This window comes from Onychostruthus taczanowskii, unplaced genomic scaffold, assembly GCF_017590055.1.
Source record: "Onychostruthus taczanowskii isolate IOZ18803 unplaced genomic scaffold, ASM1759005v1 scaffold140, whole genome shotgun sequence".
NCBI lineage: Eukaryota > Metazoa > Chordata > Aves > Passeriformes > Passeridae > Onychostruthus > Onychostruthus taczanowskii.
The window spans coordinates 754842-781130 of record NW_024498574.1 but is presented as its reverse complement, the minus strand read 5'-3'; the positions used below and the strand labels follow the sequence as shown (position 1 = coordinate 781130).

Below are 26289 nucleotides of genomic sequence, written 5' to 3'. Positions count from 1 at the left end.
CCACCACTGGACCACAGCTCAAGCAAAAATTAGAATTTTCAGGACCTACCACTTTTCAAATCATCCTTTTGCTTATTGTTGAGGAATACACCTGCTACAGGTAGCTCGGTAGCATCGGAGGACCAGGTCCTGCACCGTCAACAAGCAAGACATCTGAGACTGCTGTGGGAAGTCCGGTCTGACTGCGCCAGTGGTGTGTGTGGGGAGATCGGGGGGACACATCGGGTCACAGGATCCGCCGCTGCGAAGGTGGCTTCGGTGTCAGCAGTGGCAGCTCTGGCATTGGGAAGTGGCTGCCAGGGACTCTCATAAATGGTCACACTGGGAAGTTTCCTTAACATTTCTCTTTTCACTAAAGTCAGTTATAAAATTTCGGTTCTTTTGTACATAGAACCAGGCTAAAACAGAGGACTGGTTTAAAAAAACTATCCTGCCTTAAATTTGTTACATTCGAAGTAGCCCCTCACTCGCGCCCAAGCACTACTGACTATCCAGAGAAAAAGGGTGCTGCCCACAAAAGAGATGTGGCGACACGGAGAGGGAGTGGGGGGGCTTCCGCTTCCGGCGGCCGCAGTGACGGCGGCGGGGCCCGGCCGCACTGCGCGGCCGTGCTGGGCGGGAGGCAGGGGGAGATGCGGTCGCCGGCGCTGCCGCGGCTCCTGGTGGGGCCACTGCTGGTGTTACTGCTGCTGCTGGAGGCCGCCCGCTGCGGGGAGGCTGCGGCCCCAGACCCCCGGGACGCCGTCACCGCTTCCCCGCGCCCCACGGAGGCGGCCAGCGGGACCTCCACGCGGAGCAGCAGCAGCGGCAACAGCAACAGCAGCAGCCGCCTGGCCGAGGTGTCGGCGCCGCCCGAGCAGGGCCAGCCCATGACCCAGCGCGCCCTATCCGTGCTGGTGCTGGCCAGCGCCGCACTCATCGTCTACTTCGTGATCCGGACCGTGCGGTGAGGGCGGGGAGTGGTTGTGTGAGCGCGGGGTGCGCAGCTGCGCGGCCGGGCTGCAGAGCGTGTCGGCCCCGCGCCTCCTGAGGAGCCAGCGAGTAGCGCCCGACAGCTCTGGGAAGCTCCCGGTGCCATCTCCCCCGTGTGGGCGGGGAGCAGCTCGGTCTGCTCCGCTCACGTCGCCGAGAATCGCGCATCAGTGTTGGGCCTTTCCCGACTCCCTCCTGTGCCCTCCGGGTGGACTTGTCACTGGTGGCATCCGTCAGCCCATCTAAATTTATTTTGTATGTTCTTACAGTGATTTTTGATAAGTTTGCAAACTTCTGTATTGCTAAACCAAAGTTGTCCTCCCCGACTTTGTCAGTAAACATCTTCCGTCTATGCTTTCTTTCACAGTTAAATGAACCTATTTTGTGCCTTTTAAAGAAAAGGGCACTTATGAAGCTTGCTACCACTTACCTGTCTTTCTGTTTCTCACATAACTCGATGTGCTTTTGCAGTGTTTGTCCCTGTATTTTTTTTGTCCTGGTAGTTTTACTTCTCTCTCTCATGCTTTAATAACTTGAATTCTTCAGAGCAAGGCCCAAATGTATGATTATGCATAAAGCACCTCAGTTATGGAGCAAGTTCTCCATGCACTTTTCATTACATTTAGATTTACCCATTGTGTCTAATATCTGCATCATTTAGTTTAGAAAGGCAGTTTAAGGACTGTTTTTTGTGTATCATGTACTAAGATACACAGTCCAAGTAAACTAGGATATTTTGATTGTTTCATACATCTTGCAAATCACACTTGCGAAGCCTTGAGGGCACTTCTCAGTGTTAGTGTATCTTGTAACGCCAGTCTGTTAGATTTGGAGATGTGAGTAGTACTGTGGAAAGGCCAAATAAATAAATAAATAAAATTCTGTCATTGCAGGAGCTGGAGAGGAAAATTATATCTATTGCCATTATTTTCTGGATGAGTGGTAATTACTTGATATTCTGGTTTTGGCAGTATATCTGTTTTGCTATTCTGCATTTGCAAGAGGACTGCTGTCTTCTAGGTGCTACTGTAAGCTGGAAGCTTTACACCTCAAATTATTCTGTAATTCCGTGGCATCTTGCTTCTGAATTTTGGAATAGGTAAAGTGTATGTTTTTGAATTTGAACCTGTAGCTGAAATGTTCTTGCAGTGGTTATATAAGAAATACAAGGATTAAGTGCAAATGACCCATTTTTTTGGATGGGCTTCCTTGGCATGAAGGCATATCTTGTTTCAAGACATAAAACCTTTTTTGCAAACTTTCTACCAAACTTTCTACTTTCTTGCTTGCCCAGTGGATGAAGGGAAGAAAGTGAGTGTAGTGTTTCTGGATTTTAGTAACGCTTTTGGTGTTGTTCTTCACAGTACCCTTCTGGACAAGCTCTGTAGCTGTGGGGTGAGCAAATTTGTGGTGCACTGGTAGAAGAGAGAGGTAAATGACAGGGCTCATAGGGTTGTAGTAAGGAGAGGTGCATCAGGCTGGTGCCCAGTCACTAATGTTGCTCCTCAGGTCTCAGTTCTAGGGCCAGCTTTGCTCAATACTCTTATCTAAAGACAGAAGTTGAATGGGCCATTAGCAACTTTGCTGATGACACCAAAGTGGGAGGTGCAGTTGAGTCTTTCAAGGTGCAAGAGGCCTTGCACAGGAATCTGGGTAGATTGGCGCAGTGGGAAGTCACCAGTGGCAGGACATATAACAAGAACAAATGCTGGGCTCTTCAGCTGGAACAGGATACTAGTTTTACTTGGGAGAGAAGCAACTGCAGACCAGCCATGCAGAGAGAGATCTCAGGATGGTGGTTGACAGCAAGCTCAGTATGAGCCAACATGTGCCCTGGCAGCCAGGAGGGCGACTTCACCCTTGGGTGCATCACACACAGCACAGCCAAACAGTCAAGAGAGGAGACTGTCTAACTTTGTTCAGCATTGTCACTTCTTATGCAGTAAGAAGCATACTAAGACATGAATACAACCAGACTGGAGAACCAAGCTGATGAAAGAGCTGGAAGGCTTGTCCTCTGAGGAGCGGCTGAGGACTGAGTTTGTCTGCTTTGGAGAAGATGAGGTCTGAGGGGTGACCTCATTGCTCTCTGAGGTGCCACTGATCCTTGAGGAAGGAGATGCTCATCCCTTCTTGCTGAGATCCAGCTTATAGGATGCAGGGGAATGATTCAAAGTTGCACCAAGAGAAGTATAAACTGGACATTAGGAAGCATTTTTTTACTGGTAGTGTGGTCAATGACTGGAACAGGCTTCTTAGAAAGGGGATTAGTGTTTAAGAGGCATTTGGACAATACCAATTTGGATTAAATTTTGGATTGATGAGGCAATTGACATAGTAGTTGTAGGTCCCTTCCAACTGAGCAGTTGTCAGCCACAGAGTAAAAGATCTTAAGTTATTTTTGTTAACACTCAAGACACTGCTTTAGAGTCATGGCTATGATCATACATGCATGTTGCATAAACATCTCCAGTATTCCTGTAGCTGTAGTTTTTAAACTACTTAGATAGAGAAGGGTTTGAGTTGCAAGTGATTAGTATGTTTTTTCAACACAATTTGCTTGAATCTAAAATCTGTGCCAGCTTTGTGATAAGTTTTATTTGCATTTTCTACAACCTAGACATTTTGTCTTAGGTTACTCTCAAATCACAGTAGCTACTCACTTTCCATTTTAATCCTTTATGGGAAAAAGGTAAAATGTAAAGTGAGATTGACAGAAATATTGACTGTATGAGTAGCATGTACTACCTCTTCTTAATTTCTTTTTTTTTTGTGTGTGTATGTGTGTGTTTTTAAAATAGTTTCTTACCTGCTAGGCTATCCACAATGCTTGTCCTAGTCCCAATTGCTTAACTTCTACTTTAGTGAAAACCAAAGGCACAATATGTAAGAAACAACCCTATTTTTCATCATACTGTCTTCTTAAATGTTTTAGAATTTTATTCCACTTGGTGCTTTGAAGTAGAACTTCTTTAGAACTTCTTTCTATGTTGAGGAATAAAAAACAGATGAACTAAATGAGGAACATGGAAAAGACTTTGTCTTGAACTGAAAAGTGCAATTTTTTGTTTTGGTAATAGCCTTAGCTTTAAATGAAAAAGCTGACTATTTTGTTCTGGTCTGAAGCACTTAAATGCCTGGGATAACAGTTACTGCATTTTCACATCATAATTGAGAGTGGAGGAAATGGCCATGTTGATTATTTCTTATAACATTAGAAATTTGAGAACTTTGAAGAATGGTATGTACTTTATCTCTTTCACATTCTTACAAGGTTACATTTACTTCTCAGTTCCAAAAGGAGATATATTTTCTACATTGGAGTATAGTGAAAAGATAAACCAAGATTGAATGCTGTTGTGTGTTCTTTCAAGAAGGGTATTTAAACAAGTGTAAGTACACTAGAGTTTCAGGGCAGGATTTGAAGTTGAGAATCTCAGTGTTTGATATCGCTTACAAGATAGTTAAAATGGTGCCTAAATGTGGGACAGAGAAGTCACTATGCACAGTATATAATAGTATAATGTGTTATACGTAATATGATAGCAATACCGTAATATTGTAATACATTAGTAAATTTTTTTATATTAGTTCAGAAATACTCTAGGTTGAAGTTCCTGAATGCAGTAAGCATGTTTGGTAGGCACCGAGCTTGGGGTTGTAAATTCTGGAGTTTCTAAATGAAAGAACTGTTACCACCTTTGCATTTAGCACTAAATACCTAGACACAAATTCTTTGGGTTTTTTTTAAGTCCTATAGCTTTCATGAAGTTGTTAGCCAGTTAATGAAAGTGACTATGTCAGCATTCTGTAAACAGATGTCTTTGCACAGTGTTTGGTGAGTGGCTTCTGGTCTGAGTTCCAGAACTTGAGCAAGGCTTGTTCCATGGGTGAAAGAGTAGTTTAGGAAAGCCAAAGGAATGGTTCATTGTGTGGCTGATGCACATGGGACCCAGGCCCATGCAGCAAAGCTGTGGAGAGAGAGAAAAGCAGATGCAGACTGCTTGTCTGTAATAAGCACTGTGGCTTAATCCTGAAACATAAGTTACTGCCTCTTCCTTCTGTGCTTTGTGAAGCAGACAAGAAATTGACTCTACAAGATCTGTCTTATTCTAAAGTGTAATTATAGATGATTTTATAAACTTGATATCTATAAAAGACTTCACAAATTCTAATAAAAATTTCTAGTGTCAGCCATGACATGTGTTATAAGTTATAGCATTGCTATAGCTGTGTTTGGTTTCTACCTGATTTGATCTGCTATTCTTTACAGATCTGTAAGACACATACAGAATATGTAGCAAGCCAATTTTTTTTTCAGTAGAAGTATGCTTTTGCATATATTTTTTTATGTGGCTCTTATATTTAGATGCTAAGTGCCATTTTGTATTCACTACATTAATCCTGTACAAAACTACAGATGACATCTTAGTGGCCTTAATAATTTCATGTAAGCTGTTGACACTTAGAACTGTCAGACCTCTGAATTTCATAGAGCTAAGTGTGTACACTTATCATAGATTTTAGAAAACTTAGAGTAAGTATCAATATAGCAGTATTTTACATTATTGGATCAGAACGTAGCAAAAGATTTACATTACTTGAATGTTTTAAAATACTTTTCAGGCTCAGAAGGCAAAATAGAAAAACCCGAAGATACGGAGTTCTGGATACGAACATAGAAAACATGGAGTTGACTCCGTTAGAACAAGATGATGATGATGATGATGATACAACACTATTTGATGCCAGCCATCCTCGAAGGTTTGTATTTAGAACCTGAAGGTACTTCTAGCTATAGAAGTGAAGGAGTGTGGGTTATAAGTAGTTTCTCTGAGAAAGCTCACTACTGTGTTTCATATGCATAGTTGGAGAAGGGATGTCAAGATCACTTGAATTTTAAATGGGCAAGAATTTAGTGGGCAAGAAGATAAACACCATTTGTCTTCAACATGTGAGTTCCAGAGAAATGAAGAGGAAGGTAGGATATTTTTGTTACAAATATAGTGTCATTGAAGCTAATGTTAAGTCAACAACTAGCTGTTAGCTTTCTCTTTTCTTTTTTTTTCCTAACTGGAGGCTCCCCAGTTTTTCCTGTGTATTCTCACCTATGAGTTCTGCTTCAAGCAGCTTTGCTTCAGTTGGCTTTCTTACGGCTAAAGTAGTCAGCAATTAGTTGATGATGACCCTGCACCAGGTTTTACATTTGGTACTGCTGCACTGAAAGATTTATATTAAGCTATTCTCAGAAACTTTGTAGATACAGGAAAATTTTCTTGTATTTTGTTTGAACTTCCAAAACCAAATTTTGGTTGAACTTTTGTTCTGTTTTCTCAGTGTCCTTAAACATGATCAATTAAAATTTAAATTTATGCAATTCACACTTAAATTTTTTCCTTACTGAGTAATGCCATCACATTGCATGTGTGAAGATACAGTAAAAATAATTGATGGGATTATCATAGTCATAGTTCATAGTAAGGGCTACTTGACTACTGTCAAGTATCAGAAGAGATCAGATTAATTCTTCCAGTCACAGCAAGTAATTGATTCACACTGCTTAATGTGAAATCCGATTCAATCTCAAGCAAAACAGTTTCATAAATGCAATACATGATGTCTTGAATTAAAAGTATTGGAGTGGTAAGTCAGGTGTTCTACATTTTATCAGGAGGAACTTTGGATGCAGTTCTTGCACTTGAAGAGAAATGTTCAGTCTGCTTTAACTTTGTCTCCTTAATGGGAATCTTTCTGATTTAATTTTTTTTTCATAAGTAGAAGCCTCTCTTGATTTTTTTCTCCTCCATACAATAGATTAAAATAGCTAGAGTATCTCAACTTAGCATTCTTCTGCATTTTAGAATTATGTGGCATTTACCGTTACCCTATGTTACTAGTCTTGTTCCAGTACATATATATACACGTACATATGTAAAATATAATAGATAATTGTCACATTATATCCAGGAATTCCCCCAATGTCTTCCTTAAATCTTTTAGCTTCTGTTGTAATTCAGCATACTTGTTGATGTTGAGGTATTTGATGAGAAGTTAACATGATACTCTTTATAAATGCTTATTTACAGGAGTATCAACTATGATTTTAGTAGGAAGTAAAATAATAATGTAGGTAGTCATCATTAACAAACAGTATTATGCAATTATAACTTTCAGAGAGCCTATTTCTGATTTTTCTGCCTTCCTGTTTCCTAAACACTTGATTTTGAAGGAGAAGAAAAATTTGTTGAAGTATTTCATAGTAGAAGCATTTAAACTGTTGTTTCAATAGTGCTCTGAAAGTATGTGCTTAAATTATTGAAGTCCTTGTTTTGATACTGGGAACTCAGGAAAACAAGGACTTCCGTTAGATTTAGTGAAGATGGTGAATTGTCTCTGGTTTTGTGTATTGATATCATCCTGTGTTCTCTTTTATGGGGAGAAGCTTGTAAAATTTTAAGAGCTACATTTATTTGAAATAGTGTTCATGTGTAGGATGAAAGCAGTGCTGAACAATGTGAATTTACTCCATAAATCTCTGTAGACCAGCTTGATAAAATGGTGTTCAAATTTTGCAAAGGTACATCACTGCTGGCAGGATAGTTTGAAAACTAGATACTTCTTTTAATCTTGACTGGGAATGTACTTTTTAAAGTTAATTTATTACCTCTTGTTTCAACTTGTTTGCATCTGCACTGAAGCTTAGTAATCAGTATTCACATTACTGCTTAAGCACAATGACCAAAGGGAATGCCTAAGTAAGTAAAGACTTGATACTGAGGACAACATCATGAAAATAATATCCCCATATTCTCAGGAGATGTCATTACACTTTGTTCTGACATTCATAGTAATTCAGAGGTATGGTTGATTGAATTTTTTTAAGGTAGCTTAAATATATAGTCAGGCCTGGAACCTGGGAACAAGGAAGGAAGGCTTTTAATAAACAAAACGTTTTGAGTTTAGTGCTTTGTTAAATAAAGAACAGTGCAGTTTTACTTAACTTAGACTCAACAGTTGAACTTATTTAGTGCTTAATTTTCTTCCCCTTGCAACTTATAACGGAAGGCACTAAAAAACAATGCAGTTACAGGAAATTCTTTTCTCCATGTTCATTTACATTTGTTATTGACATCAAAGTAGTCAAGTTTTGGTATATGTATAAAAGTATTGTTTTATATATAAAAATATGTCTTTTTTCCTAATTTCTTTGGGACTTGTTAAAAGACTGTAGTTGCACCCAGTCTGCTTTCATTTTTCTTCCTTGAAAATATCAAGCTTTTTTTAAGGTGATACTCTAGAAAATAGTATGCCTATATTAGAAATCCCTATAGGCTTATTTTGGATTAGCTGTTAATTGTATTAGACCCTTTGCAGGACTAGGCAGAGAAACTGGCTTCTCTCCTAAAAATCACTATGGTAGTGTTAGTATACTGGTGTCCAGATACATTACTGCTTTCAAGGATTGCTGTTTTCTTTCAGAGCTGTATGAAAAACAGTCCCCAGTGCCCTCAGCTGTAACATAGACACAATTTAAGTGTACTCACTGTGATCATCATCCATGTTACTAGTCTCTGTGCTGCTGCTGTTTGGGACAGTTTACCAAAAGAGTAGGTTTTAGCCATTTTGCTTAATAGCTTACTATTAAATGCCCAAGTGTGAAATTCTAGTCTTTGGTCTCTTGCAATACAGCTTTACATAGATGCTGACTGAGGGACAGTATACTATTATCACATCTTTGTTTTTCAAAATTATATCACACTACTAGTTTACAGTCCTCAATGACTTCACACAGAAACTACTTGCTCAGTGCTGCAAGGCACAAGGACAGGAATGTACTCTATTTATAGTATCCATAACTGGAATGCTACCAAGACTTGCCAGATTTTCACTAGGAACTCATGAGCCTTGAAGGTTGAAAAATATATTCATCATGGTAAATCCCTCTTTATTTTTGTAAATGAGTTTTCTCTCTGTTTGGAAAGGTTAAATGAATGCAGGTTTATGGTACTTCACAGTAATATGGCAACTATGAGTTTTTCCAGTCAAATTTAATAATAAAATGTCATGTCTCTCTGAGTTCTTTCATAGTGTGTCATCTTTGAAAATGTAGGCTAAATTTGCCTTGAAACAGGGCATTTCAGATTAATGCATCTGTTTCTTCTATTGTAGAGAAGTACATGCCTTTCAGTGAAAGAACTTAATCTTAGAACCAGAGAAGGAGACTGCTTCATGGGAGAAATAAGAAGCAAGAGGGTATGCAAGTGGGGGGGAACTGATTTAATTTGTGTATGTTATGGCATCCTTTTGTATCTTGCAATAAGTAATGTATCAATTTGTTGTATCTTTTTGTATATAGAGATTCTCAATGTATAACCTATGGGGAGAGAGTACTAACTGTGCTAAGATAAAAACCTATTTGAAAGGGAGATTACTTGTAAAACAGGGTATTTTTCCTTGTTACAAGTCTTGTGTGCCATGAAGTGTGGTATACACTTTTTTTCTACAGTAACCTGGAATGTTAATTTTTTCTTCTGATATTAAATTGTAAGTAAATAAAGCCACTGTGGACTTCTCAGTATTGTTAGAACATTATTTTAATTGAGGAGATGATATATTGTTTACCAACAAAAAGCCAAACCACTGCCTTCTGTGTTGAGAATTTTAAAAACTGATTTAACATGTTTTGTTCATGTAAACTTCAGTGAAAAAATAAAAAGTGTTTACAGTGCTCCTAGCATTTAGTGTGATGCTCCAACACTATACGTTTTAAAGTTACTTGGGATATTAATATAATTGTGTAAAACATGCTATTGCAACATCTTCTTGCTGTTAAGACTTCTGATTGCAACTGTTGAGTTAATTTTTTGTGAGGTCTGTCTTCAGCTTGTGTGAGCAGATGTGGCTCAGTGACTTTAGGGTGTTGCTGTGTGATGTCAGTATTCAGACCTGTAGTGAAGCAGAGATAAGCCTTTGGGAAAATTCTAAATATTTTGTAACTCTGAAATTAAACACTGACATCAGAAGCAGCTGTTACTGAAATGTGTGGTAGTACTTTTATGAATGTAGTTGACAAACAGCAGTTATATCTCGTTTTTGGCTAGTGCCATAAAAATTATTAGAACAGTCTTTAAGACCTGGAAGATATACTTTTTTTAATGTGTTGCAGTTTCCACCATAATCTTCATAATGTAGACAAAATGTTCAAATTCTAGTTTAGAATTAATGTGTAATTTTTTTGCTAATTCCATATATTCATATAGCAGTATTGATGGGAGTGACTATGTATCCTCAAAGTGCCTAAGTTATGGGCTACAGAGAAAGAGGAATAATTTTTCCTGATTTCACCCTCTTGGTGATTGAACAAAATTGAAGTACTTTTCTTTGAGGTAATTTCTACAGTGATAGGGTGGAGAGGGAGTCTGCTGTAGATTTTCTTCTACCAGCTGATTTGTTATATTGAAACCTTCTTACTTGCACTAATAACAGCTCAGAGGTCAAATGAGCCTCTCCAGGTAATTTTCACCTGCAGTTGCCCACGCACCACATACAGCTGGGAAATAGATTGTATTTACAATAAATGCAAGTCTTTATTTTCCTTCCTGTTGTACCTAGCTTTTTCTGCTTATGTGTAAAGATAAAACTGAAATGGAAATACAGCACTAATTCTTCGAACTGCTTAGTTGAGGAATCTGGAGACATAGTAAAGAAATAGTAAATAGTAAATAACTGGGTTGTAGACTGCAGGTGAGAGAACAGTAAATGATAGACGGCAAAGTATGCTGTTTCCATATATAGAGGGGACCATCAGTGTTAAACTAAACATAATTGAAATCTTTCAGAAGTATAGACTGTCTTCCTGATATTATGGAATTCAAATCTGTAGAATCTTTCTAGGATTTGAGCCACCCTGAGGAGGTGTTATCCTTGTTATGCACAGATATATGAACTGTTCAAGCAAGTTAAAATCGCTTGAAATGCAATCAGTCTTTAATTGCATTGAAATGCTGCAGGTAAACTTTGATGTTTTTCTGCAGAAAAAACCAAAATGGAACAGATTATTTATGTTTCCAAGCAAATTTTTCTGGTGGAAAAAAACCCCAGCCATATTGGATTTTACCAATATTACTGAACAGGTCGTGCCTTGGCTTGTCCAGTCCCTGTTGCTGAACCAAACAATGGCATCTGTGGACCTTTCTCCCCAGAGATGCCATTTAGGTAGTGGTGGGTCACAGCTGGGCAGGTGAGGACAAGCCCAGGCATGCCCGAGCTCCAGTGCCTACAGACTGGATTTTATTGGTAGAAGAGGGTCACTCCTCAGGCCTCCCTGTGCTGGAGAAACCTTCTAAGGTGATGGTGAGGAAGGAGTCGGTCCTGATGGAGGGTTTAATCCAGAGTTTTTATTCTGGACCGCATGGCCTCTGAATGCAATAACAGCTCCACCAGAACTCTCCCAGAGCATGGTGTCCTGTCCTTTTACACAGGGGCGAGGGGGAGGGGACGGAACACAGGGAGCACCAACCAGGTACAGGGGGAGGGGGTCTCAGGTGAGAGGGACACCTGGATGGGCCAGTGGCCCCCCAGGGGGTGGAGAGCATCCTTTGAACCTGCCAGTCACTCGATGCTGCCCTGGAATTTCTGGGTTGATAGACAGTGCCCAGCAGGAGTCAGGGTGGGGGAAAGGAGAGGTAATTGACACCTGGGGAAGGAATCTTCATGGGAGGGACCAGGGAAACTGAGGCACACCATGACAACATACCGCAACATGGCCACAAATTTTCTCAAAAATTTTATATAGGCTTCTTTCATCCATGCCTCCAAAATTATGATGCTCTATTTACAGGAAAACCATCTGTACAGCAATTATATGACCATTAAAAAGTTTTGGAACAGTTTTGGTTTCTGATATGTCCAATACCATGTGGTTGATTGTATCTAATTTAAGTAGCTGAATTGGTTCTCACTGCATTGCAGACACTAGTTAGAAAATAATCATGGTTTTGTATATCTTGGTCTTAACTGTTGGAAATTGCATCTGAGAGTTACATACAGCCCCTGTTGATAGGTGCATCACCATCAGTACCATTTCCAACTACTTGTGAAAAGCTGTTCTTAGAGCTGTTCTAACATACTTTCAAAAATTTGGGAAAGAATATGCCACCACAGAGGCCAGTAAATGACCCATGCATAAAGAGAAATGAAGTTTATTTCAAGCTTATTTATCACTTTTAAAAAATGAAGACAAGTAATTATGAAATGTGCAACTGAGTAGCTGTGTATGGAAAATTTTATCCCCATTTGAACTAAAATATTAATAAGCCAGTAAAGAATGTGAGCTGATCTGCTGATGTCCTTGAAGATAGGAGATAGCCCAAGTTTAATGAGAAATAAACTGGGAGAGAGGCTACATTTCTTCTATAACTTGAATTTCTGAAGACAGAAAATGGAATGTGGAGAAGAATCTTGGAAGATTGAAAAAAGAATATTGTTTAAAGATACTTTTACAAATTTTACAGTATTAAGGCTATCACAGCATATCTATTACTGTGTGTTAAGGCTTTGTGGCTTTTTTCCTTCAGTATTGTAATTTGAGGCACAGCTTGTACAAGAATTTGTAGTTCCTGATCAAATCTAAATACATTAGTTCAGTCCATTGATAGGATAATTCCCTGTGATATCATGAATGGGTCCAAGCATGAGAAATCCATGTGATTGAAGAGTCAGAAAGCATTTTTATTTTTTGTGTTGACCAGTGAGAGCCAGGAACAATCTTTTTATATGTAAGCCAACTGAAAAACTTTAGTCTCAAAAGATCCAGTATGAATGAACTGCTTCATCGTTTCGGAATAGACTTCTGTTTGCTACAGGTGTCTTGTTTTATGGCACTGCTGCTGATAGTATTCCAGACTGTTAACTGTTAACCTCTGCAGAATTGATCCAATGCTCTGGAGTAGTGTCCTCTGATAAGATTTTTGTGTGATTTTTCTCACGTATTGGATTAGGGTAAATCTGGGAGAAGACTTTCAAAGAGGTCTTTTTTTAGAAAGTAAACTTATACGGCTCTTTTTTTTAATTGGTTCAGGGAGGATTCTTCGGAGAGAAATGGAAAGAACTTGTTTGTTTAAGAGGCAAAACACTTTTAGTATACAAAATGAATAATATTAGATGATAATATTTTCACTGATTTGAAAAGGATGATAAATTTAGAAAGTTTTTCTTGGGAGTGGTCGTTCTGTTATTGTTCTTTTCGGCGCTGGGGATAGCAGCTGCAGTTATAAGATGTAGATTTTTAGTGTTTCTCAGGTTTCAGTCCAGAGCAGGTTTGAATGATTTTAAAAAGGGAAAGGAAAAAGGGAAGGGAAAAATCTGGACTGCTTAGCTAAACTAACAAACAGAAGCAAAAAGCAAACACAGAGCAGGAGCAAAGCAGAAGTGAAGCAGGAGCAAGAGTAGAGCAAGCCAAAAACAAAGCAAAAAGCAAAAGCTGCACTATGTATTGTAGGACATTCTATTTCTTATTTTTATATCATTAATATATTATTACACATCATGTATTTTATTAATGTAAAACTTCTATTTGTTCTCTTCAAAAATTACAAGCTATACTTATTATGTTTTTATTGTATTTTTACACTAGACTATTGAATCTCGGTTTCATACTACGGAGCTGCAGGATTTTCTACTTTTATTTTACTTATTTAAAATTTAATTTTTTATTTGCTCAGACTTTTAGCACTTATATTTTTTTTAATTTCATATTTGTATGATTTAATGTATAGACAATGGCAGTAACATTTAATAGTGATATTTGTATATAATTTTTACTTTATAATCAGATTTCTTTGAAGTATATATTGTGTTGGGGTTTTTTTCTTGCATTATTTATTATGTGCAACTTGGTTTTTGAGTAAAGACAACCTTATGAATGGGTTTGTTTGTACTCAAGGCAGAATTGATTTACACGGTCTTTTTTAATAAACTTTTGACATGTACTACTGGGACTTTATTTGTTATATTCAGGGATTTAGGCTGAGTAGGATTTGCTTGGTTGGTGGAACTTTGAGTGTTAATTAATTAGGTGGCTTTTGCTAAATGGTGCTTTTAATTTTTGAAAGATTTCTTACTTAAGGTTTTTAGCTGGGTTTTTAGTAGTTTATTGTACTTTTTTACTTTATTTGCAGTTGGTGCATGGTAGGGGATGTGATATACTTACTTAATGCTGTTTTTTAGCTCAGGTGTTGATAAGGTTGTTTTTGAAATGAGTTTCATTGTTTGACTTAATTTTTTCAGGGGTATTGTGTTTTTAAAGGACTTGCTTTTCAAGGCCAGGATGGTGTTATGGGCCGTAGCATGAGATACAGGGTAGGTTTTTAACTGTTTTGTGTTGGCTTTTATTATTGTGAGCAAATAGCATTTGTTTTGGTGTGTTTGGGGCAGTGTGATGTAGTCAGTTTGCTAGGCTTTTTTATATTTGTATTTGGACTACTGCTCACTATATTAGAGGGGTTTTATTTGTTTGGTTTGTTTGATGGCAGCACATGTCTGCTAGTTGTGGATAACTTGAGAAATACTGTTTATGGTTAAATTTACTTCTCGGTTTTGTGTTTACTTATAGGTGGTATTTTTACTTTGATGACTTGAGGTATTATAGGTTTATCGAGTTAGGAATAACTTTTTCTTGTGTTTTTAATTTAGGTTTATTTTGGATATTTTTATTTTTGCAGCTTGGTCTACTTGTTCATTGTTTTGGTGCTTCTTATTAGCTTTACTTTTGGGGATATGGGTATTTATATGGTGTATTTTTATAGGTAGCTTCTTTATTTTGGTAGCGATGCCTTTTTATTCTTTAGCAGATTAAATTGGTTTTTTTCTATGTTGTCAGTCTTTTTTTTGATTTTCTAGTTACTTTTATAGAGTGTTGGCTATTATTTATGAATTAGTGTAGAGGTAGAGCTTTGGCTACTTCTCTTTGTAATGTCTAGGGCTAGCTGAAAGGCTTTGAGTTTTGCGAGTTGGTTTGATCTATTTTTTTTTCAGTGGCTTCTGTTATCTGTCGTGTGGGGCTCTATACAGCTGCTTTTTACTTCTGGTTTATTTTTACGATGCGATAGGAACTACCAGTAAAAAGAGCACAGCGTGTTTTTTCTAGTGGTAGTTGGTTATATGGAGGAACAATCTTCAGCCCATGTCACTGGTTTTTGTTCTTCATTTGTGACACTAAAATTTTCACCTTCGGCCAATTTGTAATTACTTCTAAAATTCTAGGGTGATTCAGTTTATTTATACGGGCACGTTGTGTGGTAAGAGCAGTCTATTTGTTCTGTGTAGCACTGGTGGCATGGTGGGTGGAAGGACCTTTGCTTTTGAACATTTACTTCAGCACGGGTAGTTGGGGTGCTCGGGGGAGTTGTGCTTCTGTACTAATTACTTCTGAGGCATCTTGGACTGTTTTACAGGTAGTCAAGATTTTTTTTTTTTTTTCTGTTGGAGTGTAGTTAGATTCATATTTTTTGTAGCTTTGACTTCAAAATTTCAGTGGTCGACTCTGAGTCTTTCTAGGTACCTTCCGTCAAAGGTTCTAGGACAAACTGTGGTTCTCAGCTACAGAGTAGAGTATGTTTTTCATTTCTGGTCTTGTTTTGATTGGGCCAAGAGTTACTGTATGAGTGATTTTTTGCTTAATTTGGGTAAAAGTTTGTTGCTGCTCAGGGCTCCAGTGGAAAGTGGTTTTTTTATGGGTGACTAGGTAGAGAGGATTCATGATTTGACTGTATTCAGGAATGTGCATTCTTTAAAAATCTATGGCATTTAGGAAAGCTTGTGTTTCTTTCTTATTGGTTGGTGGAGACATAGCTGTAATCTTGTTGATGACATTTGTAGGAACTTGATGCTGTCTATCTTGTTACTTTACTCTTAGGAACTGAATCTTACAAGCTGGTCTTTTTTTACTTTGTTTTTTTTTTGATGGCAAAACCAGATCCCAGGAGGATTCGGATGATTTTTTTCTTTTTTTTAAACACTTCTGTAGCTGTGTTCACCCACACAATGACGTTATTAATATATTGTAGGTGTTCTGGAGCTTCACTTTTTTCTAGTGTACTCTGGAGCAGTTTATGGCACATGGTAGGACTGTGCTTCTACTTCTGGGGCAGTGGGTTCTAGACGTATTGTATTTTTCTTTACGTGAAAGCAAACTGAGGCTTACATTCTGCTGTCCGAGGAATGGAGAAAAATGCATTGGCAATATTGATAGTGGCATCAATTCTTGCTTTGAATTTTAGTTCATACTGGAGCTCTACTATGTCTGGTACAGCAGCGCTTAGCGGTGGAGTTACTTTATTTAATGCATGGTAATTTATCGTCAGTCTTTGTTTTTTTTCAGATTTATGCACAGGTTAGATGGGGTTGTTGAAGGTTGAGTGGGTTTTGCTGACTACTTTTTAGCTCTTCAGCTTTCAGATTATTTTACAGATGGGAATCACAGCATCTCGAGTTTTTTTATATTGTCAACAATGCACTGTGGAAGTGGTAATTGGTATTTGTTGGTTTTCTCCTTTCAGAAGCTCTACTGTAGATGGATTCTCAGACAGTCTAGGCAAGATGTTTAATTGTTGGACATTTTCTGTCACTACAGCTGCTGTTCTAAATGCTCACCTGAGTCTTTTTGGGTCTTTGAAATACCTGCTTCAGAGATAATTTATGTCTAAAATATAGGATGTTTCTTCTACTCATTCTCAGTTAAGCTCACATTAGCTTCTACTAAAGTGAAATCTTGTGATCCCCCTGTCACACTAGCAATAGAAACGGATTTTGTTTCTACATGTCTTGATGGAATTATGGTACAGTGCGCACTAGTGTCAACTAAAGCTTTATACTCTTGTGGTTCTGATGTGCCAGGCTAATGAATCTACACCATCTGAAAACACAATTTTCCTTTGCTTCTACTTGGCTAGAGGCAGGGTCTTTCTAAGCTTGGTTATCTTTCTTTCTTTGGGCATATGTCTTAGAGGTTTTTTCGAAGGGATTGGACATGTTATCATCATGATCATACCTGGCAGTTCAGTTACAGGCAACTGGATCTGCTTTTTTTTGTGGTGGAACTTCTTCTCTGAGCTCTGTCTTCTTTCAGTTCATGCACCCGTTGGGCCAGAGCAGCAGTGGATTTTCTATCCCATCTCCTCATGTTCTCTCCGCAATCATGCAGGAAGAACTACAGCTCAGGTCATGGGGTGTACCTTCTTTCTCTATCAGGGGAACATCTGTGTTGGGTATTAAAACTTCTGATCTATACTGCTGAGATTTGGAGAAGGTCTTTCTTAATTTTCTTTCTGAGCTTCTTATGATTCTCTTTTATCTTGTCTTTTAATTTTTGCAGATGTGTTTCCACCGCTGAGATTTTGGCATGTGTTGGACTAGGTACAGCATCTGCATAAGCTCGGAGCTTCTTTGCCATGTCAAGCACAGTCTCATTCCTGTTATTTCGCTTTATTATAGCTAGAACAGAAGCATATTCATGTGGCCCAAGTCGTACCAGTTTTCGCCACATCACAGATGTGCATGGATTCTTAGTTGTTATGTCATTTGAGAAGATAATCTCTGCTACTGCTATTTCTCTCAGGTGTTGAATCTCTTGTTTTATGATTTTCTACTGTGTTTGCTGCATGTAGAGATTATCTGCACACAGGTATCTTTGTGCTAGACTCATGCCCAGAGGCTGTGATGGTTAGCCCCCCTCATCATGCTTTGGTCGATGACAGGATTATGTGTCAGGGATCCCAAATGCCTCGCTTCAGTGCTGTCCAGAACTGTAGGCAGAATTGGGATGCTGCCTTGCCTGCAGCGTCCCAAAGACGGACTAACCAGCTAATTATGGATTCATCAGATCGTCGGGTGTAATCTTTTTTTAGGCCATGCAGGTTCTTCAGGGAAAAGGACTCAATATTGGCTTCTGATTTTGCGCCTGTTGCTTTGATTCCTGATTCTATGTCAGGAAATACTGAGGGTCTTTCTCCTGCATCACCATCATCATCATCATCATGCACTGGTCGATTGGTCGTGTCTGTGCATTTTTCACTTCTAGTGCTAGTAGCAACAGCTATTGGTTGAGGCTTATTGTCTGGTTTAGCTGCTGGCTTAGGCTCACTATCTGGTTTAGCTGTTGGCTTCAAGGGGTGTTGAAGACACCCAAGAGCCTGGGGTGTTGGCTGCAGCCTGATTGACTGGGATAGCTCTTGATTTATCTCCTTGCCCCCCTTCCTCTGTCTGTTGCTCTAAGGTATTTAGCAGTGTGTGATAAGCATATGCCAGGGCCCAGCTCTCTGCAATGATCCTTTTGTCCTTAGGGTTATTATGGTATTTCTTTTTCAGGTATTTCTCCACTTCAGCTGGGTTCTGAATTTGTTTATGGGGAAAGTCTTAGACTATAGGGTCAGAGAATTCTTTCAGGATTTGGCTCATATCTTCTTATTTATCACACTACTCAGGATTTTCTATGCCTGGGTCTACTCCTGGTCAGGGGTCTCATTAGCTTGTCTAGAAATCTCAGCCTTCATTCTAGAGAAGCTGCAGACTGTATAAAAGAAGCTTACTAGATTAAATATCAGAAAGATGGTCTCTTTAACATTCATGGGAAACTGAACATTCTCTAATAGTGATGTAAGAGGTTCGGAGAAGAAGGAAAGCAAAGGCTGAAAAACCTCCTCTAACAAACTGGGTGCATAACTATAGCTATGAACTATTCATACTTGGAACAGACCCCAGCATGTTCATAAACTTCTTATATATCATAACCACCAAGCCTAGCAGAATAGCTATGAAGTCACTGCCCTTCTACTGTAAAAACTACATATTAGGGACAATATTACAGCTATTTCTGGATAAGAAAATAAACTTAGGGACTGTAGAGGTATTAAGATCTCAAAAAACCCTAGGAACCAGAAATGCAGGCAAGCCTTCACTTCAAGAGACATTACAAATTCAAAAAACATGGCTATTAACTGCTTTATACCAACACAGAGTAATGGTAACCAAAATGTACTCAAAACAGGGTTTTTTCCCCTCTCTCTCGAGCCCCACATATTGGGCACCAAATTTTGTGCTGGATTAGGGTAAATCTGGGAGAAGACTTTCAAAGGGGACCCTCCTTAGAAAGCAAACTTATATGGTCCCTTCCCCCCACTGGTTCAGGAAGGATTCTTCAGAGAGAAGTGGAAAGAACCTGTTTATTTAACAGGCAAAACACCCCCAGCACACAAAATGAACAATACTAGCTGACAACACTTTCACTGATCTGAAAAGGATGACAAATTCAGAAAGTCTTTCCTGGGAGTGGTTGCTCTGATGTCGCTCCTTCCGGCGCTGGGGATGGCTGCTGCAGCTACAAGATGTAAACTCTTGGTGTTTCCCAGGTCCCAGTCCGGAGCAGGTTTGAATGGTTCTAAAAAGGGAAAGGAAAAAGTCCAGGGAAAAATCTGGACCGCTTAGCTAAACTAACTAACAGAAGCAAAAAGCAAAAGCAGAGCAGGAGCAAAGCAAAAGTGAAGCAAGCAGGAGCAAGAGCAAAGCAAGCAGCAAAAAGCAAAGCAAAAGCTGCACTGTGTACTGCCCCGTCCCTCTGTCCTGTCAGCTGTGGGGCAGCAGGCTGATAACAAACCAAAACAAACCTTGCTCTTCAGAGCCAGTCTTGAAGGCACAGTACATAACATCCTGCACCAACAGAACACACGACTGGGGATACAAGCATCATAACCTTACCCTAGGACACCACAATTACTCATCATTCCCAAGTGGCTTGCCCTCTATTTAGATGCCATCTTGGAACACACTTATTTTAAGAAATGATAAAACAAGAAGATTTCTTCAAGGTATTATCAGAATGGATGGGTATATTTAAGATTTTACTACAAGATACAAAGAAGGTTCTTAAATAATGAAATCTTTTGCGTGTAATTTCCTGCTTTCTTCAGCTGGGAAAGTATGAGCTTATATTTTTGACATAAGTCTTTTCAATGCTTAAGGCAGTATGCTTTGCATAAAATGCAATATATAATGTTTTCCTAAGTGATGTGAATCAAAGTGATGTGATATGAATCAAATGCACAGTAAGTAAATTTGCTGTCACAAATAATGTAGGAGGAGCTGTGAACTCCCTCAAGGGTAGAGAGATGTTACAGATCTGATTAGACTATGGAGCAGGATAATCACCATATATATGAAATTTAATAAAGAGCAAGTGCTGTATTCTCCAACTGAAATGAGATAATAATACATACAAACTGGGGGACAAGAGGCTGAAGAGCAGCCTGGCAGAAAGATATCTGGGGATTTGAGTTAATGGCAAGTTGAATAGGAGCCAGCAGCACCCTGGCAGCCAGGAGGGCCAACCATGTCCTGGGATGCATCTGGGCAAGGGAGGGGCTTGTCCCACTCTGCTCTGTTTTGAGCACCACTATATGAGAAGGACAGGGAACTGCTGCTTTGTTCTGCTTGGAGAAGAGAGGGCAGCGTGCAAGAGGGGCAGCAGAGTAGGAGATGATGATGTCTCTGCTGACCAGTGAAAGGGCAGATGGGATGGGAATGAGGTTGCATCCAGTGGAATTCAGGTTGGATGTATGGCATAGTCTGAGTTGAAAAGTTATGCCAGAGTTCCTTTTGATACCTATTTGTATCGATCCAGGTAATTGGCACTTTGTTTATCAATTTTCTTTCCTAAGCTTCATCCTGTTTAACAGAAACAAACATTCATTCATATTAGCTTCAGAAAACTTGGTCCATAAAGACAGAGGATGAAACAGTACACATTCTCACCCAAGAATTTAATTGTTCATGTTTTAAATAAAAGTTAGTTTCAGTTCAACAGCTGACTGGATCATGCATTGTATAAAGAAGTACTCATTTTAAAGAAACAAATTCTTTATTATTTGACAGCTTTTTCTTAAAAAAAGAAAATAAATCCAGCCAAAAGTCTGTAGGTAAGGTAAATGGCATTTATGAGGAATCTTAAAGAAACTTCTTCAAGAGATTACATTATTGAACAGTCTATATCCCACATTTTGAACCTTGGGAGATTTCACAGGGAATATGTTTGGGCTGATGTTACTCTTTTTATCTGCCTTGGGCATTGTCCAAAAAGAGATGTGTGACTGTGGATTTCTGTTCAGACCAAATACAGTAATTTTTATTCTGTGCTCTGATAAAGTCCAACCAAAGGCCTCGCATCTTTCTAAACAGAAAACACTTTATCTTTTACAAAGATAAAGTTTTACAAATTAAACCTGGGGAATCAAAGCAGATATATATACCTCAGAATTTTGGTGATGTTTCTGAAAGTTAGTAGTACACTTGCAGTAAGAAGATTGCTCAGATAGGTGGTAAAATTTAATTCAAAGTTTCACTGTCTATTCTGTCAGATCTTTAATTTTGCCTTTCCTGATAGGAAATGTAAACCTTGTTTCTAGTAATTTTAAGCCTATTGCACTGAAGCTACAGTGAATGGTAAAAAGAGCTTTGTTCTATTGGATATCTGCCATTTCTTTCAAGATCATTATATTGCCTCTCCATCTTGTCTGCACAAGACACCCTCAATTTCTTTCCTCTTGTATTGGTTTTGCATTGGTTTTTGGTAGGAGGGCTTCTGCAGGGGTGGCTCCTGTGAGAAGCTCCTAGAAGCTTCCATCACATTCAGCAGAGCCAATCCCTGATGTCTACAAAGATAAACACACTGCTGGCCAAGCCTGGGCCAACTTAGAAGTGGTGGTAATGCCTCTGTGATAACACATTTAAGAAGAAAGATGAACAAAAAGTTGTTGCACAGTTTCAATTCCAGCCAGAGGAGAGCAGGGTGAGAACATGTGAGGAGAAGAACAACTATGCAGACCATAAGGTCAGTGGAGAAGGAGATGGAGGGTGTGCACCAGGTGCTGGAGCTGAGATTCCTCTGCAGGCTGTGGTGAAGACCATGGCAAAGCAGCTGTGCCCCTGCAGCCCATGGAGGTCCATTGGAATGCAGAGATCCACCTGTAGCCCATGGAACAGCCTTCACCAAAGCAGGTGGATGTCTGGGAGGAAGCTGTGATCCTGTGGGAGATCTCTGGAGAGTGGGGCCCTGCTCTGTGCTGGAGCAGCCTGTCCTTGAGGGACTTCACCCCATGGAAGAGTGACCCATGCTGCAGAAGTCTGGGGAGGACAGCTGCCTTTGGGATGGACTCACATTGCAGCAGTTCGCGGGGAGCTGTTGCTTATGAGATAGAGCAATGTCAGAGATGTTCAGGAAAACTGTCTCCTCTGGGAGAAACCCCATGATCCATCGGTGGAATGACTCCTCTTCCTGAGCAACAGGAGAAGCCACAGGACTGATCATAACCTCCATTCCATGTCTTCTTGCACTGCTGGGGTAGGAGATAGAGCTAAGAAGGAGACAGGGTTGGGGTGAAGGTGCTTTTAAAGGCATTTTTTATGTCTCATTATCCTGCTCTGATTTTTTGTTTTGTTTGTTTGTTTGTTAGAAATAAATTTACTTAATATCCCTAAGTTGAACCTGTTTTGCCCATGATGGCATTTGATGAGGGGTCTCTTCTGATCCTTACCTCAACCCATGAACTCTTTGTTATATTTTCTCTCTTGTGTCCCGCTGCAGAGGGAAGTTATTGAGCGGCTTTCATTGAGGCCTGGCATCTGGCCCAGGTTGATCCACAACAACTCCCAAGATAGTTATAATTGACAAGCCTGCTTAATATGCCTGCAAGTCCTCATCTAAGTCATCTATGAAGACAGTGAAGAGCACTGGGTCTGGAATGGAGCTCTGTGGAACCCCAACCCCACTAGTGACAGATCACCAGCCTCATGTCACCCATTGTGCCCAACCCTTGAGCGAGTTGCTGTGCTTGTGATGATGTGTTTATCCAGCTGAGTGCTGGACATTTTGTCCAGGACACTGAAAAACAGCATTGATGACTACTGAAATCCAAAAAGATGATTACATTAATTGTCTTAACTTGATCGATGAGGTAGAGAATCTTTTCATGAATGGGTGTCAGAAGGACTTTCCCCTCATGAACCCATGCTGGCTGTGAATGACAACTGTGATGTCCTTCAGGTATTTTTCAATAACTCACAGAATAATCTTCTCCAAATTTTGCCAGGCACTGAGGTGAGACTGACAGGTGGATAGTTACCAGGATCATTTCCTCTTGCCCTTCTTGAAAATTGGGATGTTAGCCAGCTTACAGTCATCTGGGACCTTCTATGATTCTATGTTCCTGTGATTATAGGGTGATAGAAACACATACAAAGGTTGGACAGCTGTCGTACTTCTTGTCTTGAGTTGTATAAATAATTTCCCTACCTCCTCTACCCATATAAAAGATAAGTTAGCACATTTTCAATTTTAGCTCTCTAAATAACTTCAGTTGACTTAGAACCTTAGATTTTGTAGCAGCTTCAGAACCATTTGATACTAGAAAGTAAATGCAGAAAATAGGGTTCTAAATTTGATATGGCTATTAATAATGGGTACATTATTATGGGTAATTACATACCCATAATTAATATGGGTACACATCTGCTTTATATCTGCAGGTAGGATAGACATTCTAGACCTTGTTCTGTCCAAGATGGACATGACAGCATGCATTTTTCCAGAGGCAATATAAGACCAGGGCTTATTTGACTGAGCAGCTGTGGTGCTTCTGGTCCAATTTTTTATGTTTTCCACTAACATACTGTGAAATACATGGATGCCAGTATGTGATATTGATTTAATGGAAGTATCTGTAGTCTTTTGGGTATAAATAGTAGACAGTCATTAAGATTTTAATTTATAATCTTGGCAACTCTAGCTGTCCCCAAGAAAAACCCTTAAATTCACTTGTGTTGGTGTAAGTTTTAAGAAAAAGAAAGCTAAAGTAGGATAGATTAAAAACTTGTTAATTATAAAATATGTTATTTAATTTTTTATTTGAATACAAACTCTGTTGTTCTTGGTGCCGATACATGTCTTCAGTACCGATGAAATTGAAATATTTTCCTCATTTTAATACGGTACATGCTGTTCTGCCCATTTGCACTACTAGATACCATAAACCAGAAACAAAATTATTTGTAATGTTTCAAATTTTAAATGAAAATAAAAATTTTCGTGTTCGATTCAGTTTTTCTTTCTAAATTCATAAAAGGGCAAAATTATTATTAAAAATGCAAGTTTTGGGGGTTTATGTGTGTGCTGTTGCTGTGGTAACGGTTCTGTCACCTCAACTGTGGTCTCGAGTGCAAAGTATAGTGAAGTAAATGTACTGAAAACCCCTTATGTCAAGGTGTGAGACTTGCCTTCAATAAGACATTCCACAGCAAAATCCTGTTGAAACATTAAGGATTGTCTTTTGTTTCTTTTCTTGCAGCAAACACAAGTTCAGTTTTGGGTAGCATATGTACCATTCTCCAGTGAGCAAAAGCAATGGAAGGCTACTGTGAATGTTTTATTCAGAAAAGTTAAATCTACAGCTTCTTAAAATCTTTCTCTGGTTAAATGGCAAGATGATAATAGTTTCATATTTTCAGAATTAATTTGAATATTTTGTTCAGAACCTACTTAAAGTCTAAAACTGACAATGGACTACAAGCCTTTTATGTAGAGAAACATTATGAACTTGGCTAATGGTTCATAGTGAAGTTGCAACTCTTAACAGTGGAAGGAAGAGAGTATATGCTTTGTCCAAGGTTAGCCCTTGACAACGACCATTTTGGGTTGTTAAAAAGACTGACCTATTTTGACTATTGTTGCATGTGTCAATAATGTCCTTTGCACTTTTCAAAACTGATGACATTTAATCCTAATTCTCAGGAACTCTGTGCCCATACACTGAAAGACAACATCTCCTTAAAAATTCTGGAGCAAGGCTTCCAAGTGTGTCTCTTTTCTTCCTACCTAATAATCAGGAATCTAGTTCCTATGTTGTTATTTAATCTCAGTAAGAGGTCATATGTATTAAATAGATGTGTTATAAAACTTAACTAGCATGGCAAAGTAGTATTTTCTAGTTACTTCCACCATCATGAAGTTTACTTCCACCATCATGAAGTTTACTCAGAATAAACTGACTCCAGCAAGACTTTCACAGGAGCTGTGGATATTCTCAGTTCAGTGGAAGAAAGAACAGAGATAATTTCTCCAAGGCTGAGCCTGGGAATCTTAGAGGAAAGAATTAAAACAAATAATAATAAAAACAATCTCTTTCTGTAACCGTTGTTTATAGCTATAGTTCTCTAGAGTGTTGGTGCTATTCATAGTACTCCAATAGTGTGAGATGCTTCTACTTTGAGACCAGTTAAGTATCACCTTAGTGAGTCACCTTATAAAAAGACCCGCTACTTTCATTAAACGCTTTTGCCTTCTGATCCACCTGAGGATTGGAGTCTTTCTTTCTTTCTGTCCCTGACTCAACAGCATCAAGGAGTGTTGTTGACTGTGGGAAGAAAATGAGAGTTTCCCTTGCCTGTTGCAGAAATACAGGAGGAGGGTCAGCATTCAGCCTGTATTGCCCAAATCTCAGAAGTTCTGTTACCAACAATGGCAAAAAGAAGTGTTCATAGGCTTTTCCCTGAGAATATTTCCTAGTAATGTCAGTGATATATCTAACACAGATGTGTGGCAGCAGGTATCCTATCATCATTGACAGAGCATCCATCTACTAACACTACCAGCCAAAGCCAAGTGCCCACTTTGTTGGGGCTACTGCCAAACAGTAAAATGTTTCTTCTGGAATGTGCTACCTGACACTCTACCACTAGCTCTGGCTAAGATGGCTGCTAGCCCAATTTTTTTTTCTTTATTTTGACTATCTGCTATCAGGCAGCTTGGACTTCTCTTCAGCTGTAGCTCCCAAGCTGAATTGTAATCGGCCAAGCACTCAAGAAACATATTTGATTTAGGATTTTGTAGATTTTTCCCCAGGATCAGGATAACCCCAAAATGGGCCCCTCTAGCCATTCGGTGAAGCTGCTGTGTAGAAGGATTTGGTCAAAGCAGGCAAGCTCTGTGAACTACTCCTACTAACACGAGAAGGCAGTTAAAAACAACTATCAGTGAAACATGGATGAAGCGCTGCTAACATATTTGTCCCCTTTTATTGTATATTTAAGTATATTTTTGGCACTTTTGGCAACAAAGCAGTTGCATTTTACAACATACAGGTTTTCTGTCTTAGAAAGGCATTTGTTTTTTTTCTGTCTGTGTCTTGTAAATGCTGCATTTTATGTTGTTCTGCTGTCTGCTTCTCAAGGATGAGAGGCTATGTCCAGATCACTTAAAGGAATATGAAATGAAAT

General features: G+C 39.0%; 1 protein-coding gene across 6 annotated transcripts in view; it reads left to right on the top strand.

Annotated features, from left to right (window-relative positions):
* Nucleotides 1–586: 586 nt before the first annotated feature.
* FAM174A (family with sequence similarity 174 member A) overlaps nt 587–26289 on the top strand; it is a 49021-nt gene continuing 23318 nt past the window's right edge. For 2 of the 6 annotated variants that reach the window (XM_041398140.1, XM_041398137.1), the window contains exons 1-2: nt 587–946; nt 5599–5736. In XM_041398140.1, the coding sequence (XP_041254074.1) occupies nt 633–946; nt 5599–5736 (452 nt within the window). In that variant the 5' untranslated portion in view covers nt 587–632. Of the gene's footprint in view, nt 947–5598; nt 5737–5840; nt 5954–9141; nt 9548–22603; nt 23865–26289 lie in introns of those variants that run through there. The other 4 variants (XR_005952166.1, XR_005952167.1, XM_041398138.1 and 1 more) reach the window with 4 other exon arrangements.